Source organism: Dromiciops gliroides, chromosome 1 (assembly GCF_019393635.1).
Source record: "Dromiciops gliroides isolate mDroGli1 chromosome 1, mDroGli1.pri, whole genome shotgun sequence".
In the NCBI taxonomy this organism is placed as follows: Eukaryota; Metazoa; Chordata; class Mammalia; order Microbiotheria; family Microbiotheriidae; genus Dromiciops; species Dromiciops gliroides.
Genome location: NC_057861.1, coordinates 357,585,897 through 357,605,705, shown reverse-complemented (window position 1 = coordinate 357,605,705; position 19,809 = coordinate 357,585,897). Strand labels below are relative to the sequence as shown.

General features: G+C 34.8%; 1 protein-coding gene across 1 annotated transcript in view; it reads left to right on the top strand.

Moving 5' to 3' along the window:
• DNAH5 (dynein axonemal heavy chain 5) overlaps positions 1 to 19,809 on the top strand; it is a gene marked incomplete at its 5' end in the record, with an annotated part of 294,184 nt that overhangs the window by 241,021 nt on the left and 33,354 nt on the right. Inside the window, 6 exon segments of the mRNA XM_043995374.1 lie at positions 2,453 to 2,574; positions 5,576 to 5,725; positions 9,066 to 9,311; positions 13,093 to 13,312; positions 14,054 to 14,259; positions 17,106 to 17,309. Of these exon segments, the coding sequence (XP_043851309.1) occupies positions 2,453 to 2,574; positions 5,576 to 5,725; positions 9,066 to 9,311; positions 13,093 to 13,312; positions 14,054 to 14,259; positions 17,106 to 17,309 (1,148 nt within the window).

The window sequence follows — 19,809 nt, the reverse complement described above, 5'->3', positions numbered from 1 at the left end:
CCCGACTGAGAGCATTGTCTTCCTCTATTTTCAGTAGTATAATCCTGAAATACAAATCTCATTCTTAGATATTTTCTTAGCCTGGTTTGTTTTTAACCTACTTGTATTATCTTTTTCTCCTGAATCGTTACTGGAAATATGAAATAATGATGAAAATGCCAGGCTGTGCTCTTAATATTCTACATTTTTTAATAATCCTTGCAAATATTCTCTACATTCTTTCTGGTATAGATCATATGAGCCCACATGAATTGCTAAAAAGGGGTAGTGATAGGTAGGTTTGACATGTCTCGTGAAGTTTTCTGTCATGTCATAGAGAGATACCCTGGGATAGAGCAGGTTTCTGTGCTGTTTATGTCAGGTAAACAAATAACTGAGCAGGAAGTCGATGATTACCACTACTCATTTATTTTGACTCTGACAATCACTGTAGAACCATTCACCTGAGAATTTTGTTTAGTATTTTTTTGGAGATTAAGAACCTAATTCTTATTTAGATGACATGTTCTATAGAATTTGGACTTCAAGAGAAGAAATAGATTTTAATAGATGGAGATGTGAAGAAACATATTCCAGGAATAAGGGCTGATCAGTAAAATTCCACAGAAATCGGAGAGGATAAAATGAAATAAGGAAACTACTAATGTAGTGTCTGGCTGGAAGGAAAAGTGAATGAAGTAAAATGTAGTGGTGGATAGATATGTGGGAGCCAAATTACTAATGGACTTAAATATCAGGCCAAGAAGTTTGTCCTATAGGTTTTAGTGAGCCATTGGAGGTGAGCTGAGGTTAAACATGGTCATGCCTGAGCATTAGGAAGCTTAATTTATATTGGATATATTGGAGAAGAGAGAAAAAAGCACAGGAAGCTCTTATAAGGGGAGGGAGACAGAAAGGTAGAGAGATTTGCCAGCTTGGGGGTACAGTGGATAGAGTTATGGGCCTGAAGTCAAGAAGACTCATCTTTCTGAGTTCAAATCTGGCCTCAGAGGCTCGCTAGCTGTGTGACCCTGGGCAAGTAACTTAACTCTGTCTCAGTTTCCTCATCTGTTAAATGATCTGGAGAAGGAAATGGCAAACCACTTCAGCATCTTTGCCAAGAAAACCTCAGATGGGGTCATAAAGAGTCAGATAGAACTGAAAATAATAAACAACAGCAGCAACAACAACAATGTGGTGATGGCGGTATCAGGATGGAAATGATAGAACTTGGCATCCGATTGGAGAATGAGGTAGAGAGAAGGGTCAAAGATGAAGCTAAGGTTTTTAATCTGGATGACTATGAATATGGCGTAGTCACCAATAGAAACAAGTAAGGTGGTAGGATGTAGAAGTTTAGGGAAGAAGATAAATTAGTTTAGTTTTGACACATTGAGTTTTTAGTACCAGCGGCACATTTGAGGAGAACTAATTAGCAGTGGAAAAAGCAAGGCGCAAATTCAGCAGAGAAATCAGGGCTGAATATATAGATTTGCAGTTCATCCATATACAGGGGGCAACTGAAGTCATAGGAAAGGATGAAATTGACAAAGTTAGTCGCCAAGCATCAGCAACAGAGTTTCAGGGAAGACTTAAATTTAGTAGATGGGGGGAGAAAGATGAACCAGCAAGAAGTGGTTAGAATGGTAAGAAGAAATCTAAGATAAAGCAATGATTCTGAACATGAAGAAGGAAAGTACTTTTAAAAAGAGGTGGTCAACAATGTATATTCTACAGCATAGGTGGGCTGAAAGGTAAGAAAAAAGCATTTTGGTTATGATGTCTTGGAATTCTAATGCTTTTGACAGACTAAATATTTCTCTGAATTTAGGTGACTGCTATTACCCTTTAGTAGATCAGTTTTCATGCTTGGATTGTGACTTGTACAATGAACAAAATACCATTTATTTGGGAGGTATGAAGAGCTCAATTATAACATGAGTGAAAATTTTGGAGCAATGTCTGTGCTTAGGGGAAAAATGTACTTGTACTGAAACAACATATATGATAAACTTAGTCAACAATTTTGGAACAGGATTTTTATAAATGGGGCCCCTTGACCACATGTTCTGAGAACTCTGATAAATGTTTTTCCTTAAATCTGCTACTTGTGTTAACATTAGAAAATTCTTTTAAAGTTTGGATCAAAACCCTCCAATATTGTAATTTTACATTAAACCCTATTATAAAAAGCAAATTTAGGGGCAGCTAGGTGGCGCAGTGGATAAAGCACTGGCCCTGGACTCAGGAGGACCTGAGTTCAAATCCGGCCTTAGACACTTGACACTTACTAGCTGTGTGACCTTGGGCAAGTCACTTAACCCCAATTGCCTCACCAAAAAAAAAAAAGCAAATTTAAGTTTATATTTATGAAATTCCAAAGTATAAAATATTAAAAGAAGGAAAGTAGAGGAAATTTTCTAATTTTTAAATAAAGAGAAAGTTTTATACTATTATTTATTCAATTTTATAGGTGGTGCTTCGTTGGATCTTAAAGCTTGTCCCCCTAAGCCATCTAAATGGATCCTGGATATGACATGGTTGAATTTGGTGGAACTTAGTAAACTTAGACAATTTTCAGATGTCCTTGATCAAGTAGGTAGCATATTTAATTAACTTTATAATAATGTGACATTGAGTCACAGTATTTGGGGAGGAGAAATTTCCTATTAGCACCTTTATTTTGACATCTCTACAATCTTTGGCTTTTAGTCAATTGACCATTACTCTATTTTTACCACTCTGAAATGGTAAGGAACGACTCAGTTTGTCCATTTGAGTTTTCTAAATACAAAAGTTGGCGGATTAAGAAATAAAAAGATGCCCTGTATGCCAGGGGTCAATGTAGTACAATGTTAGCTTTTTTATTCCATTTATATTTCTGTAGTTGTTTGCTAGACTGATTTAATGAAAAGTCTTTAAAAAAATTAGCCAAAAATCAATGTCTTATTGAACACTTGTTTGTCCCTTCTTGTGATTGAGTTGAGCTCCCATTAAAGCTAGACAAATACAGGTGGATAAATGCATTTTACATACTTTTGTTAAATAATTAAATGCAGTTTCCAGTTTGGAGTTTGAACAAAAGCAACAAATATAATTAAAATATGTGCTTTTAGTCAGAGTGAATACCAAGATGTCAGGTCACCTGATTCCTAGGGTTCTTATCTAAATATATTTCTCTTTTATCCAAAGCGAAAACAAACAAAAAATAACCACATCAAAAACAAAAGAAAAACAAAAAAACAAAAGGAGGAGTCCCCAAACATGCCTTCTACTTCTAATAAACCTAATACAAATGCAGACTACCACATTATTTTGTAACTTGATATTCTTCATCTATTATTGAAATATTTGATGAATTTATGGAATTATTAAAATTGCTGTCCTTATCAGCATCATTTAGAGAATTTGATTCCATAAATGGAATAAACAACCTGGTGAGCATATGGCTATTTATATTACCAACCTTTCTCAAAAGTGCTATTTAAGGGATTTCATACACAGCTTATTTAAGGATCTCCTTGTATATGCAGTTTGGGGTGAAGTCCCCTAATGATGCTTCCTCCCTGAACCAAATTTTCCCAGGTATAAGTCAGCAAGCCCAAATCATTATATTTCACAGTAATGAAAGAAATAGCTTCTTATAAATAAACTATCCATAAAACACAAATTGGATGTTTGCCAACAGGGTAAGCACTACATAGGACATGCATACTCCACAATTTTTACATATCAGTCAGAAGCAGAACCATTAGAAAAATTTCTTCTGGACCGAACTGATGTTTATTTTTTTAGTTCTAACTTCAGAGGACTCACCATTCCCAGAGAGAGGGAAATATTAATCTTTTCTGCCTTCCATAACTGCTAAAGCCAGCACCTGCTTTTTTAAGCCCCAATAGCACAACACAGAAGCAACTTCACACATTGGTGGCTTCTTGTTGGTTATAGGACCATGTTAATCAAAAGGGGAGGGCTGCTATGTGTGAGCGTGGAGGAGATTGTGCTACCTTGTTCACATTTTTCTTCCATATAATTTCTTTTTTTTTTTTATTCTTATCATGTCTGGCTGCAAGGAAGTTGAGAGTTGCATTTGCCAGAAGCAGATTTCACAGTAATGAGGGACTGTCTAGTTGAAGGCCTGTTGTTCCCTTGGCTGTGTTACCAAAACCTGACATAACACAAGATTTAATTAATAGGTCCTGACTTTGTTCAGAGTTTAAATAAATGCCATAGAATGGAAACAAATGTAGAAAAATCAGAACTTTTTATGTGAAAAAGAAAGTAACTGAGTTTCAAAACTCTGTCAAGGCTGCCTCAGTCTACCACCACTGTTGTTTTTCCTTATGTGCCCCATAGTTTATTCCTTCTTTTCATTATTGGCATTCATTTTTAATGCTCTGCATTCATCAGTCATGTTAGTTTTGCATCTGCAACATGCTTTACTTGTGATTATTTTGCCTCATTTGCCCTATTTATCTTCTTCCTATAATTTAATTATTTAGAGTTCTAAGAGACCTCAGAGGTCAAGTTCAATGCTCTTGTTTTATGGATGAGAGAAATGAGGTTTGAAGAGTTTGAATAACTTGTCCAACATGACATAGCTAGTGAGTGTATAAACTAGGAAGTTAAGTACTCTATCCACTATTCCATGCTATCTCAGTCTTTGCTATTTGGAGAAGTAGTCACTTTTTTTCCTGATCTGAACTTGTCTAAACATGAATATGCAAAGATTTCCCTTTTACTCAAATACTTACCAAAGGCATTTACTCTTTGAAATTGTGTCTTTTATATATTTTATGTATTTATGCACTCCATCTTCAGTTGTCTACCCATGTGATTTTTTTTCTGACTGTCTGATTCAAGGCCATCATCTCTATCAAAACTTGCCTAGGGGCAGCTAGGTGGCAGAGTGGATAAAGAACCTGCCCTGAATTCAGGAGGACCTGAGTACAAGTCCTGCCTCAGACACTTGACACTTACTAGCTGTGTGACCCTGGGCAAGTCACTTAACCCTCATTACCCAGCAAAAAAACAAACTGCAAAGAGGTCAAGATAAATGAGAATTGAGAAAAGGTCACTGAATTTGGCCATTAGGAGATCACTGGTAGAGAGAAGTTCCGACTGAATGATGAAGTCAGATGCCAGACTATAGAACATTAAGATAAGAATGAGAGGAAAGAAACTGGAGATAGCAATTATAGATAACCTCAATTATTTTAGCATAATAATGCATTTCTAACCTTCTTTGATTTGTGTTGAGCAAATGAAAATTCTTAAGATTGAATTATAAAATTCACTTATCAATTAATTTTGTGCTCTATGAAGTTCATCCTTTTTTAAAATAAGCACAGGAAATGTGAGTATAAATACATCCAAATTGTCTTGTCACAATGTTAACGCAGCCTGAATCTAGAGTCAGTTTTATTTGATTTTTAACTTTGCTCTCAATCTTTAGCTCAAATATAACCCTTGACAAAAAAGCAAAATGAGGTCAAGTTCACGAATGTTTAGGTGGTCCAGAATTTCTTATGAAAAAAAAGTTTTTGCAATGATTTTCATGTGGTCTGACATGTTTTTTATCCTTTGGTATTCTAAGATTTCAAGAAATGAGAAAATGTGGAAAACTTGGTTTGATAAGGAAAATCCTGAGGAGGAACCTACTCCAAATGCCTATGATCAGTCTCTTGATTGCTTTCGACGTCTCTTGCTTATTAGGTCCTGGTGTCCTGATAGAACCATTGCACAGGTAAATCATAGAATAAGAGTATTTTAGGGAGGAAAGGTATCTTAGACATAATCTAGTTTAAACTCTACATTTTACAAATGAGGAAATTGAAGTATCAGGTATGAGAAAAATGAATAGTTTTTAAAAGTACAACTGCATTTCAAATTTAATCATGCATTTTGAATGTTAATTTCAATGAGATGCTCACACCATCCTAGAATGCTGTACGTGGAGTCAAAAGTTCTAGGCTCAAATCTTGCATCTTCTATTTGTTACCTATGTAACCATATATTCTTTTTGTCTTTTCAAAAAAAGTTTGTCTTTCAATTCATATATTCATTCTTCCAGTCCTCAGTCAGTAATCATTTATTTAGTGTCTACTAAGTGCCAGACATTGTGCCAAGTGTTGAGGATACAAAGAAAAGCAAAAGATAGTTCCTTCCCTCAATGAGCATATAGTATATTGGGGGGGAGAAAAATATATAAAAAAGAAGCTTAAAAAAGGGGGTTAGGGGGATGGAGGGAGTGTACTCATGCTTGTAAAGGCCATGATGAAGACCTGCAGCTAGTTGGCAAATGATGAGATGACTACTATAGATACCTCCCTTTAATGGAGGGTGTAGGAGGAGCTCTCTGATGTCTACCCTGCTCCATCTGCAATCAGAAGGAAGAAGTGGTGACATGGGCAGGCTTGCTGAAGAGGTATGAGTTTCAAATTTTATGTGATCTTGTAGGACGATGAGTTTCTGGAGTCAGTGATTAAGTCCAGGAGAGCAGTCAGGTGGGATGTGCTGTTTCTCTTTCTGGCCGGCCACCAAACACCTCCTTTTTTTTAGATGGACATGTGCTTAAAGTACTACTTGTTATTGGAATCATTCTGGTTATACTGATACTTTATACTTTTATGGATAGTGTCTAATGCTATGCAATCCAGTATAATGGCTGCCTTCTAAGTACCCCTTTGGAAAACATAATTCTGGACTATTTAGAGTATGAAATAGTGGAGTGACAATTATTTGTGTTTTAAATGACTTCATATTATTGGTGGTATGAGCAGATTGTTAAATAAGCACACAGGATCTAAGCACAAGAAAAACCTAAAAGCTTTTAAAACTTAAAACCATATTCAGGTTTGGGGATATCCTGTGTTATTCTACTGTGGTAAATTTTTTAGTGTTTTGAATATTCCGTTTTGATAATAGTATGAAGTTAATAAGTGGGTGAGTAGGATCACAGAGTGACATTATGATATAACATGATGAGTTTTATAAACCTTACAGCACTATAAAAGTCATCTATTAAATTTTGGGTAACTACAAAGACCTTCAAGACCACAGCTTTCACTTAAGAAAATTTGCATTCTGGGTGTCCAGAAAGTATCTTGACCTGAAGGATTTTTAAATTTATTATGTTTGAATCACTTTATTAATGTCTTGAGAACCTTGCTTCATGAAATCTTTCTAAAGCCTGTAGAAAAAAAGACTTGCTATCATAGAAGTTTATTTGCCCTCAAGAAGCTGGTTGGTTGCTGAGTAATATGAGTAATATGAGGATTTCCTTAAATAAAGCACAGCATAATAGTACCAAGAGCTCACCAAGGCATGTAGAGAGATCTCTTACTGGAAGAGTTTGTAATTGAGTGCCAAAATACAATGGGATAGCTATCTTACAATCTGGTAGATGGATTCCTCAATAAGGGAATAATATATTCTCTGCCACTTATTACCTCAATGATATTGGAATAATTATTTCATTTCTCTGGGCCTTAATTTTTCTCATCTGTTACCTGACAAGGTTGAACTTCACTACATGATCTCTAAATTATCTTCCAGCTATAAATACCCTGAACCCATGTTCTTAACATCCTAAATTCTTGTTCTTAGCTTTCTTCTTGTAATCACTTAGAAAATATTTCTTTCCTAACATCCTTAGCATTATTATTTTGTCCAAATAAGTCCCAATCAGCTCATCTTCCTCTAAGGATAGTAAAGAAGTTTTTGATCAAACTTGGATGGGGCTGTTAGGGTACAAGCAATACTTTAATAGCAAACTATCTTTATACTGGAAAATTCACTCTTCTTGAAATGGACAGTGCAAGTTGAATAGGAGATGTGCCCCATTGTATTATCTGAAAAGGTGTGAGATAACAAACCCTATTCTTTTGTGTAAACAAGCACCATCTTCTAAGCATTTTTGCTATAAAACATATCTCCTTAAACTTTTGTACAATATGAGATTCTTTTACTATTTCTTTTCAACAATGCCCTTGAGTTCAGTGGAAGTTTTTGTTTGTTTTTGTACTAAGCATAGCCATCCTTGTTTCAATAGTTCTTTAGCTTCCCTTGAAAAATCATGGCAAATAGGTAGTCAATTCAAGTCAGAAGGATTTATTGGTATCATATGTATAGTGGGTACCAAATGTGTATTTTATACCATTAAGACTGAAGATATGTATAGGATATACATGCATATAAGATGTGTATAGGAGGAAAAATTAAATTCAAAGCAAAGCAAAAGTCATTAGACAAATGGGAACAATAATGAGTGAATGAGACATGTGAGAAAAGGAAGAAAAGAAGAAAAAAAAGTTGTGAAAGGCCAAAAATGCTTCCAGGGATCATGTTGCTTTGGAGTCAGACAACACAGATTTATTAATGTTTATGATAATGTTCCAGGCAAATTTCTAGGAAAATATGATGTTTTACCCAATTGCTTTGGAAAGTCAAGAATTCTAATATGGAAGTCTGGTCTTCACCACTTGAAACTCCTTAGACACAGAAAAGCTATTTAGAGATCTCTGAATAGGCATAGCACCAGAAGGGATAATGAGAAGAGCATAATTTATTTAAGTCAATGTTTACATTTTCTTAGCACAGTGGTTGGCATATGGTAAATGATTAATAAATGTTTTTTATTCATTAGGTTATAGATAGTTGAAATAGAAGTGGTGAAAGTACATGGGAATTACGAGGAGGAATGATTGTTGGTAAATTCTAATGGGAATGGGGCAGCTAGGTGGCGCAGTGGATAGAGCACCGGCCTTGGATTCAGGAGTACCTGAGTTCAAATCTGGCCTCAGACACTTCACACTTACTAGCTGTGTGACCCTGGGGAAGTCACTTAACCCTATTTGCCTCACTTAAAAAAATTCTAATGGGAATAATGAAGATTTTTGTATGTAATGTATACATACACATAAGTAATATATTACTTAGAGGAACTAAAAAAAAAGATTTGCAAAGCTATGCTGCATTATTACACATACAGTATCACGTTCACATAATTACTTTAAACATATTCCTGATAATGGATTTTTCTTTAAGAAGTTAACATATACTTCACTATACTTTGCTTTCTACAGGCCCGTAAATATGTCATGGACACTATGGGAGAAAAATATGCAGAAGGAGTTATCTTAGATTTGGAGAAGACATGGGAAGAATCAGATTCAAGAACTCCACTAATCTGTTTCCTGTCTATGGGCTCTGATCCTACTGATTCCATCATCGCATTGGGAAAAAGATTGAAAATAGAAACACGCTATGTTTCTATGGGTCAAGGTCAAGAAGTTCATGCTCGTAAGCTCTTACAGCAGACCATGGCAAATGTAAGGAAACTACAAAAGCTTTAATTTGGTTTTAGTTTTTATTCAAAACTGGTTAACAACGAACATGAAAATGTACTGCTTGTGATTTGTTAATATTGCTGTTATGAACTTTAAATATATTCCTGATAATGGATTTTTCTTTAAGAAGTTAACATATACTTCATTATTCTTTGCTTTCTACAGGCCCATAAATATGTCATGGACACTATGGGAGAAAAATATGCAGAAGGAATATTAGATTTCTATCTGTCTATATTTGAGCACCTTTGCAGGATGCTCTAAGACAAGCACTCAGTTAATTTTCAGTGTTAGAATGAATTGAGGTGCATTACCTACCTCAAAAGTTGAAGTTCTTTAAAAACAAAAATGGCATATAAGTATGGAAATTATTATTGATAAGGGTTAAAATATATTCATTAAGGTTTTCATGTCTTTTAGCAATATTTCCTCCCAAAAATGATGCTTAAGTTATTTGACCTTAATTATCTGGAGAATTTATTAAAAGAGCACCACAATCTACAACCATTCTTGATAAGGCAGATAGTCCCATACTTTCAAGTGAGAAATAACTAGCAATGAGGGTGCACCTGTTTAATTTGGGTATAAAGTAAGCACGTACCCTGTTGATTTGATCTGTCTCATGCAGCAAAATATGGAACTAAAATTAGAATCATAATCAAAGATATTTTTTAACCTTCCAGTTTTATATTTAGCTTTTAATTGCAGATGAAATGAAATATATCCTCATTATTGGCATGCTTGTGACTTGTCCCAATAATTAGTGTTTTTAATAGTGTCTGCATTGAAAGTGTTGTTATAGCATGGCAGAATCAGCCAATAAATGGTAGAAACTCTAGTGCATTCTAGTCATCATTAGAGAAATTAAACATCTAAAAGGGAGTATGGACATCCCAAAGGAGCAAAATGATCTCAGGATATCATGAGTTTATAGAGAAACTTGATAAGTTCTACATAAGAAGAAATCAGTATTAAATATTTTGCCAAAGAGAAGTAATTGGTCAGAGACATTGGTATTTAGGGTGTATGTTTTTAGTAAGAATGAAATGTCCTATTAAGTTTGAAAGAGGACTCAACTCTATTTAAGATTTCTAATTTAGGATGTAACTGGATAATAATTTCTCATAAAATAAAAAATGGGTAGGTTTTCAAGTGACATATATATATATATATATCTTTATCTATATACACATATATAGACATACACACATATATATAGATATGAATATACACATATACATATATATGTATACATATACATATATATGAAATGGTGATATTTGTTTTTTGATATAAAAGAGGTATCCATTTTCTTGAAATACAGTACATTTCCTACTTGAGAAAAAATCAAGCCAGAAATTTGGCTAGGCACTGAGTTTTAAAAAAAAATGAAATTGTCCTTTACATCATATAAGACAATATATAGGACAGCTAAATGGTTCAGTAGATAGAGCATGGAGAAGACCTCAGTTATAATCCAGGCTCAGTCACTTGCTGCGTAACCCTGGGCAAGTCATTTAATGCTGTTTACCTCAGCTTCCTCATCTGTGAAATGAACTAGAGAAGAAAATGGCCAACTAGTCCAGTATCTTTGCTAAGAAAACCCCAAATGGATTCACAATGAGTTGGACAATTCTGAAATAACTGAACAACAAAAGAAATATATCCAAATGAAACTTATTGTCTATTTTACTCTTTTAGAGCAATTTTAGCTCAGGTAGCTATGTGGCATAGTTGATAGTTAGGAGACTCATCATCTCTCTGACTTTAAATCTGGCCTCAGACACTTACTGGATATTATGTGACCCTGGGTAAGTCACCTAACCCTTTTTGCTTCAATTTCCTCATATTTAAAATGAGTTGGAGAAGGAAATGAAAAACTACTCTTGTATTTCTGCCAAGAAAACCTCAAATTCGGTCATGAAGAATCAGACAAAATGAAAATGACTGAACAATCAAAGTGACTACTGTAGAGTATTGTACTAGGGCCCTAGGTATGTATGTCTTGGATAGCGCATTGTACTAGGGCCCTCTCTAGGGGGATGGTATCTGAAATTTATTCCTTGTTCTCATAGAGTTTGGAGTCTAATAGGTAGTCTAACAGCTAACTACATTAGAAAATCATAAAACAAATTGTTATGTAGATGCCAGGAAGGAAAAATTTCTGAGGAAGTTGATTTGGGGGAATAAAGGAAGCCTTTTTGAGGAAGTAACAATTTATTTGGATTTATAAGGAAAATAAGCTTTCAATAAGATTAGGAGAGACTGCTTTCCATGGGTGGGGAAGAGTTATGGATATAGAATAGTGTGCATCTGGGAATGCACAATAGAAATAGAGAATAGAAAAAGTCTAGTTTGACTGCAGCAAAGGTTTCTAAGTTGCCCAGTGGATAGAGCAGTGGGCCTAGAGTAAGGAGGACCTCAGATCAAATCTGACCTCAGACATTTATAAGTTTTGTATTGCTGGACAAATCTGCCTCAGTTATTTTAACTATAAAATGGGATAATACTAGTAGTACTTATCTTATAGTTTTTTTGTAAAGATCTAATGAGATATTTGTAAAGTAGTATTAGCATAATACCTGGCACATAGTAGGTACTTATGTCTCTTCCCACCCCATCCCTAGGTCTAGAAGATCTAGAAGGCTTTCAATGCCAGGTAAAGAAATTTGAACTTTATTCAATAATAGGAAGTTACTGCAAGTCAGTTCCTCTATAGACTCATTCAATAAACTATGTGGTTATGCTCATATATTAATGATGAGAATGTAGCATTCCACACTTAAAGATATGGAATATGCTAAAAAAAAGGGGGAGAGGATATTAATGTTTGCTTAAGTGTGGAGAATATTTTCATCTTTTTAATGTAGATTGAACCAGGGGCAGCTAGGTGGTGCAGTGGATAAAGCACTGGCCCTGGATTCATGAGGACCTGAGTTCAAATCTGACCTCAGACACTTGACACTTACTAACCGTGTGACCATGGGCAAGTCACTTAACCCCCATTGCCCCGTAAAACAAAACAAAACATGTAATATGCAACATCTTATTACTTTTAATGACCTTGCCCAAATTTCTTCCATGGCATAATTCAAAACAAAAGTTCTGCCTTTCAAAATGACTTTAATGAATCCCAAGGTCATCTCATTCTATTCCACATTCCCTTATTTTGATGTGTTTCCTCATGTTTCCTAGCAGCTGTTTTTGTAATATATTAAAATTTAGAGCTGGATGAGACCTTAACCATCATTAAGTGCAACCTGCTCATTTCACAGATGAAGAAATCAAGGCGCAGAGAGGAAAAGTGAATAATGGTCACAGAGGTAGCTATGGCAGAGCCAGTATTTAAACCTAGGATCTCCAGCCCAATTTTTTTAAATTTTAATTATAATTTTTTTTTTTTTGCGGGGCAATGAGGGTTAAGTGACTTGCCCAGGGTCACACAGCTCGTGTCAAGTGTATGAGGCCGAATTTGAACTCAGGTCCTCCTGAATCCAGGGCCAGTACTTTATCCACTGTGCCACCTAGCTGCCCCCCCAGCCCAATTTTTTAATAGCTATATAGATACTTGACATTCTAGTCTACTGTAAAAATTGATATAAAAAACACCAGAGATGCCTTTCTTAAATTGTATCTCATTATTTTTCTGTTGTTTTTAGAGCTATTGTTTGTTAAGCTTTAGTCCTTTTCTATGCATATCATAAGTGTTCAATCTGTGTGCAAAGGGAAGAAAACCCTTTTTCTTTTCATCTGCTTGATGCAGGGAGGATGGGCACTTCTGCAGAACTGCCATCTAGGTCTGGATTTCTTGGATGAGCTGATGGACATAATAATCGAAACAGAGACTATACATGAAGCCTTCCGCCTTTGGATGACCACTGAAGTCCACAAGCAGTTCCCTATTACCCTTCTTCAAATGTCCATTAAATTTGCCAACGAGCCTCCACAGGGACTTAGGGCAGGTCTGAAAAGGACCTATGGAGGTGTGTGAAACTTTTTATGGGGCATGCAAGTGTTATTTTTCTGTCCATTATACTTTCCTAAAGAATTTTTTAAATTAGCATTTTCTTATCTAGTGGATAGAAAATGAGGTGATGACCAAAAGTAAATATTGTAGTAATAATTAAGAATAATCAGTTTCAATTTCTATTTTACAATTTGACATATCTTTTTTATCTTGATCTCTGAATAATGACAAATTACTTCTCCCGTGTACTATTCAACTATACACATTTCTAGTCACTTAATTACATTAAGATAGGAGTTATCCCTATGCTAGGAGGTATGGGAAATAATAAACAGATTTTGTCTTGTAAGTTGTGGTGTTTTAAAATAATCCTCAATATACATATACTCATACACAGGTGTATTGATATACGCATACACATGTACATGCACATGCACACATACACTCATACATATACACATATATGCACACATACATACACGCATGTATATATGCACATATATAAATATACAGGTGCATACACACATACATATATATCACACATAACTCATAAGTTCTTCCTTCCTCATTAGTTAGCTACATCCATACCTGCTTTTAAAGTCTTACTTTTAAAAAGTCTTTGTGATATTTTTTTCTGATTCATCAAAGCTTCCTCTGTGAGTTTTAGTATCAAGTTTGCTTATTCATCGCATTTAGTGAAACCTAAATGAAAAAGATTGAAAATGCATAATGGTTTTCATCCATTTGGCCATAACAGGTGTTAGCCAAGATCTCCTGGATGTCAGTAATATGGCTCAGTGGAAACCGATGTTATACGCTGTGGCTTTCCTGCATTCCACAGTCCAAGAAAGACGCAAGTTTGGCCCACTGGGGTGGAACATCCCCTATGAATTCAATCAGGCTGACTTTAATGCCACTATGCAGTTCATCCAAAACCATTTAGATGACATGGATATCAAAAAGGTATTCCACTTAATGCAATTTCATGTCATTTTTGAAATATACACTTGAGGTTTCAAGATGACTCAACTCCGTCGTGTCAGAGTTAAATCACCTAATACTGGTCATAGTCTTTGTGCTTGAAAAAAAAAATGTTATCTGTGAGTGATTATGCCTTCAGTTGCCTACTTGCCACTTCTTTTGAGAAAAAATGTGGACAATTTTCTCTTTCTTTCTCTCTTTTTTCTCTCCTGAGGCAAGGTTGAATTTATCCTCTAAATAGCAGTTATCTTGAACCTTAAAATAATAAAAATAGGCATTTCAGTGGTTATTTCTTTTTCTTTGTTTTATTACCATCCTTTATTTTTCATTATGTATATAAAATAAAATAACCAATTTTAAAAAGAATATGTAAATAAACCTTAGAACTCAGTTTTGATTTCAGCTTTTGAAAGTTAAGAATTTATTTAGTAAATTGGTGCCACCTCCATTGATGACAAGGGCATATAGGCCCTGATGTTTTTTTTTTTAATTTAATATAATTTTTTCCATATAAATATTTTATTATTTTCCAGTTACATATAGAGATAGTTTTCTCCTCAAAGATTAGATTTTTCAATAGGATGACAAGCAGGACCCTAATAAATGAATTTGCCATTTGGTCTACTCTGGTTCCCATACCTGAACTTAGACATGGTATAATTTTTTTTATTATTATGAAAGTAGTTCATTATTTTCCAGTTACATGTAGAGATAGTTTTCAACATTTGTTTTTATGAGATTTCTAGTTTCAATTTTTCCCTCTCCCTTCCTCCCCTCCCTCTCCCCTCCCCATACAGCAAGTAATCTGATAAAGGTTATATATGTACAATCACAATACACATATTTCTGCATTAGATACGTTTTGAGAGAAGAATCAGAGCAAAAAGGAAAAACCTCAAAAAAGAAAAACAACAACAAAAGCAATAGAAATAGTATGGTTTGATCTGGATCCAGATTCAACAGTTCTTTTTTTTTCTGGATTTGGAGAGCATTTTCCATCATGAGTCCTTTGTAACTATCTTGGAACATTGTATTGCTGAAAAAAATCAAGTCTATCACAGTTGATCAACACACAATGTTGTTGATACTGTGTACAATGTTCTCCTGGTTCTGGTCATCTCACTCGTCATCAGTTCATGCAAGTCCTTCCAGGTTTCTCTGAAATCTGCCTTCTCATCATTTCTTACAGCACAATAGTATTCCATTACATTCATATACCACAACTTCTTCAGCCATTCCCCGATTGATGGGCAACCCCTCAGTTTCAAATTCCTTGCCACCACAAAAATAGTGGCTACAAATATTTTTGTACATGTGGGTCCTTTTCGCTTTTATATGATCTCTTTGGGAAAAAAGACCTAATAGTGGTATTGCTGGGTCAAAGGGTATGCACAGCTTTATAGCCCTTTGGGCATAGTTGCAAACTGTTCTCCAGAATTGTTGGATCAGTTTACAGCTCCACCAACAATGCAATAGTGTTCCAATTTTTCCACAGCTTCTCCTACATTTATTATTTTACTTTTTTGTCATATTAGCCAATCTGATAGGTGTCAGGTGGTACCTCAGAGTTGTTTTAATTTGCATTTCTCTAATTAGTAGTGATTTACAGCATTTTTTCATATGACAATAGATAGCTTTGATTTCTTCATCAGAAAACTGCTGGTTCATATCCTTTGACCATATCTCAATTGGGGAATGACTTGAATTCTTATAAATTTGATTTAGTTCGAGATATAATTTAGAAATTAGGCCTTTATTAGAAGTAGGGTTATAAAAAATTGTTTCCCAGTTTTCTGTCTCCCTTCTAATTTTGGATGCATTGCTTCTGTTTTTACAAAATCTTTTAAATTTATTGTAATCAAAATCATCCATTTTGCATTTCATAATATTCTCTTATTTGGTCATAAACTGCTCCCCTTTCCAAATATCTGAGAGGTAAACTGTTACTTCCTCTCTTAATTTACCTATGGTATTACCTTTTAAGTCTAAAATCATGTACCCATTTGGACCTTATTTTAGTATAAGTTGTACGATGTTGGTCTATGCATAGTTTCTGCCATACTCTCTTCCAGTTTTCCCAGCAGTTTTTGTCAAATACTAAGTTCCTATCCCAGAAGCTGGAGTCTTTGGGTTTATCAATAGGCCCCGAAGTTTTAAGGAAAAATAATATATCCAAATATTTGAAGGCTACATGGATTTTGAGTCAGGAAGACCTGGATTAAATTCTGCCTCAGAAATTTCCTTGAGAAAGTCTCTTTGCCTCACCAGTAAAAGGAGGGAATTAAATTAAATAGCTTCTAAGGTCCTTTCTATTTTTTGATTTTCGATTCTATGCATTCCAAAGTATAAACCTCACACTGAGCACATTCTTTCCTATGACTTGCATTTTTAAGACCTCTTGTTTTAGAGACAGTCTAATACACAACAGTTACTATGTTCCCTCTCAGATAATGTAATACCTTAACTGATCTAATGCATATATTCAGAAAGAGTGTAAAGAGTGACCCACTGTTGAATAGTTATTTCTTTTAGGAAATATCATGATACTCTTTTTACATAAAGAAATATTTATTTATTTATTTATTTTTGTGAGGCAATTGGGGTTAAGTGACTTGCCCAGCATCACACAGCTACTGAGTGTTAAGTGTCTGAGGCCAGATTTGAACTCAGGTCTTCCTGACTCCAGGGCCAATGCTCTATTCACTGCACCACCTAGCTGCCCCATATAAAGAAATATTTATATAATATCACAATGCATGGCAGACAGGAGAAATTATATTATGGTGATCATAAATTTCTCATGATTATTTATTCTGTTCTTTCATCAGGGTGTCTCCTGGAGTACTGTGCGCTACATGATAGGTGAAATTCAATATGGAGGCAGAGTCACGGATGACTATGATAAGAGATTGCTGAACACTTTTGCTAAGGTTTGGTTTAGTGAAAATATGTTTACTCCAGAATTCTGCTTTTACAAAGGTTATGGTATACCCAAATGCAGCACAGTGGAGAACTATCTTCAGTATGTCCAGGTTTGTTACCTTTCAAAGTTTTATACACAAATGAAACATATATCAACATGTGGAATTTGTCAATCTTTTCATTTTCTAAATAAATGTTTCCTTGTCTTCCTTTCCATCCAAATTATATGCTTCTGCTTCTGCTTTCTTATTTGGTCCTTTGAGAAACTGTTTTCCTTTTCTTTAACAACAAAGGGCAAGAGATAGTGTGAAGATCATAGATCTTCTACTGAAAGAAACCTCAAAAGTTGCCAAATGAGGGAAATTTAGATATAGGGAGATTAAGAAAATTGCCCAAAGACATGAGTAGTGAGCAACAGAGATAGAATTGAAACCGTGGGTGATTGCTATGGCAATTTTTTGCTTATGTCCCTTCAGCTACTTTATCAGTCACAATGATAAATTGACTCTAGCCTCAATATTTTTTTTAACTTCTCTTTCTTCCAAATTAATTTTCTTGTTATATTTTCTAGCTCTAGAAAATGGATTTTGATAGTTTTATTGGTATGACATTGAATAAGTAAATCAATTTAGTTAGAATTTTCATTGTTATTAAATTGGCTCAGCCTATCCATGAACAATTAATATTTTCCCAATTGTTTAGATCTGACTTTATTTGTGTGAAAAGAGTTTTCTAATTTTGTCCATATAATGCTTGGCTTGGTCTTAGGCAGGTAGACTCCCAAGTACTTTAAATGGTCTATATTTATTTTTCTTTCATAAAATTTTTATTGATATCTTTCATTTTTCATTGTCTAAAATTTACCTTGTATCTCACTTCCTTTGCTCTCCCATTGAGCCATAACTTAAAGAATGTTTTAAAAGAAAAGAGTAAGAGAAAATAAAATCAATCAATATAAGGAAAAACCTGGCAATATTTGCAATTTCCTATACCCATGGATATCCCCACTTCTGCAAAGGAGCTGGAGGAGGTGTCTTCTCATATCTCTTCTATGGGGACATGCTTGTTTTCTGTAATTTTGTAACATTCATATTGGATTACTATAAAACCCTCTTTAAGTTTTAAATGTCTAACCTTGTCTCTGGCTTTTATCTCTGCAAAAGCATGAGATACTTAGTAAAATTATGTTTTAAAATTAATATACCACCAAGTAGGTATTATGTTAACCGGTGAAAAGGTGAACTATCTGCAGATTTATATCACCTCACAGTTTGCCCTAGGTCTGCCCATAGCCATGGCATTTGACACTCTCCTTAGTTCTCCCTGAAATTGCATTTTTTTCTCACTGGTTTGGGCAAAATACATCCATGCTGTGAAGGCTTTCAGACACCCTCTTCTCATCTGGTTCACATCCAGCCAAGGTTTCTTGAAAGGGCTATTCTGTTATGTACTGAGACTCTGTTACCATAGCTCTTTTCTTATAATAGAAGCAATATTTTAAAAAGAGTTATAAGTTTGATTGTCCAGAGCTACCCTTCTGGAATCTGCTTCCTTAAGCTTCAGCATGGTTTATGGGAGACTGACTCTAAGTGAGGATTTCCATGTTATTGAATAGCTTATTTATTTGTCAGTTTACCATCTATTCAGTCCTCAAGGTCTGAGCAAACCCACACTATCTTCCAAATGGCCAATGAAAAATGAATCTTCCTTATCTATACTCCAAATCTAACTTCTTTGGAATTTCCAGGCCCTTTTTTTCTTCATCAGTTAAGATGAATCATTCACAATTTTTCTCTCCCTCACCCATGATATCCGATCAGTTTGCAAATCTTGTTGATTCTACCTTTCCATCTCTAACACCATTTTCCATAGCCATCATCTTGGGAAGCACCACCTTTGAAGATGTAGGCTGGAAGCTTCTCCTGAAGATACCATTGCCACATCTTTTGAAAGTTCTTATCTCCAAAGTCCTTGGCACTGTAAAATGGTTCAACATCAAAAATGGATGTGATTTAATATTGAAAATAATATAAAAATAGACAGTAGCATCTACTTTACTACTTCACTCTAAAGGACCATAGTACCTTAACATCTGGTTTGCAGTGAAAAAATACTTTATGTGATGTCGATGCCTCTTTCCTCTTTCCTACTACCAATAAGGATGTTATCTCTTGGAGAGCAGGGATTGTTTTACTTTTTTATCTGTATCAGCAGCACTTAGCACAGTGCTTTGCACATAGTAAGTTCTAAATCAATGCTTCTTTCATTCATTCATTAATTCATCAAGAAGCTTTGGTGGCTTCTCATTGACTCCAGGATAAAGGTCAACCTTTATCCCAGTTTTACATTTATAACCCTTCAGAATCTTGTTCTATCCTTTTCCAGACTTATTTCAGATAACTTCTTATATTCTACATTCCAGCCAAACTGGTCTATATGCTGTTCCTTGAACTCAGCATGCAATTTCCTTCTTCAGATCCTTTTTAAAGACTGACCCCATACCTACAACATATTTTTCTTCATATCCCCCTTTTAATATCTGTAACTTTCTTTAAGCTTCACCTAATCAAATGCCTCCTCTTACACACAGTCATGTCTAAGCTTTTAGTG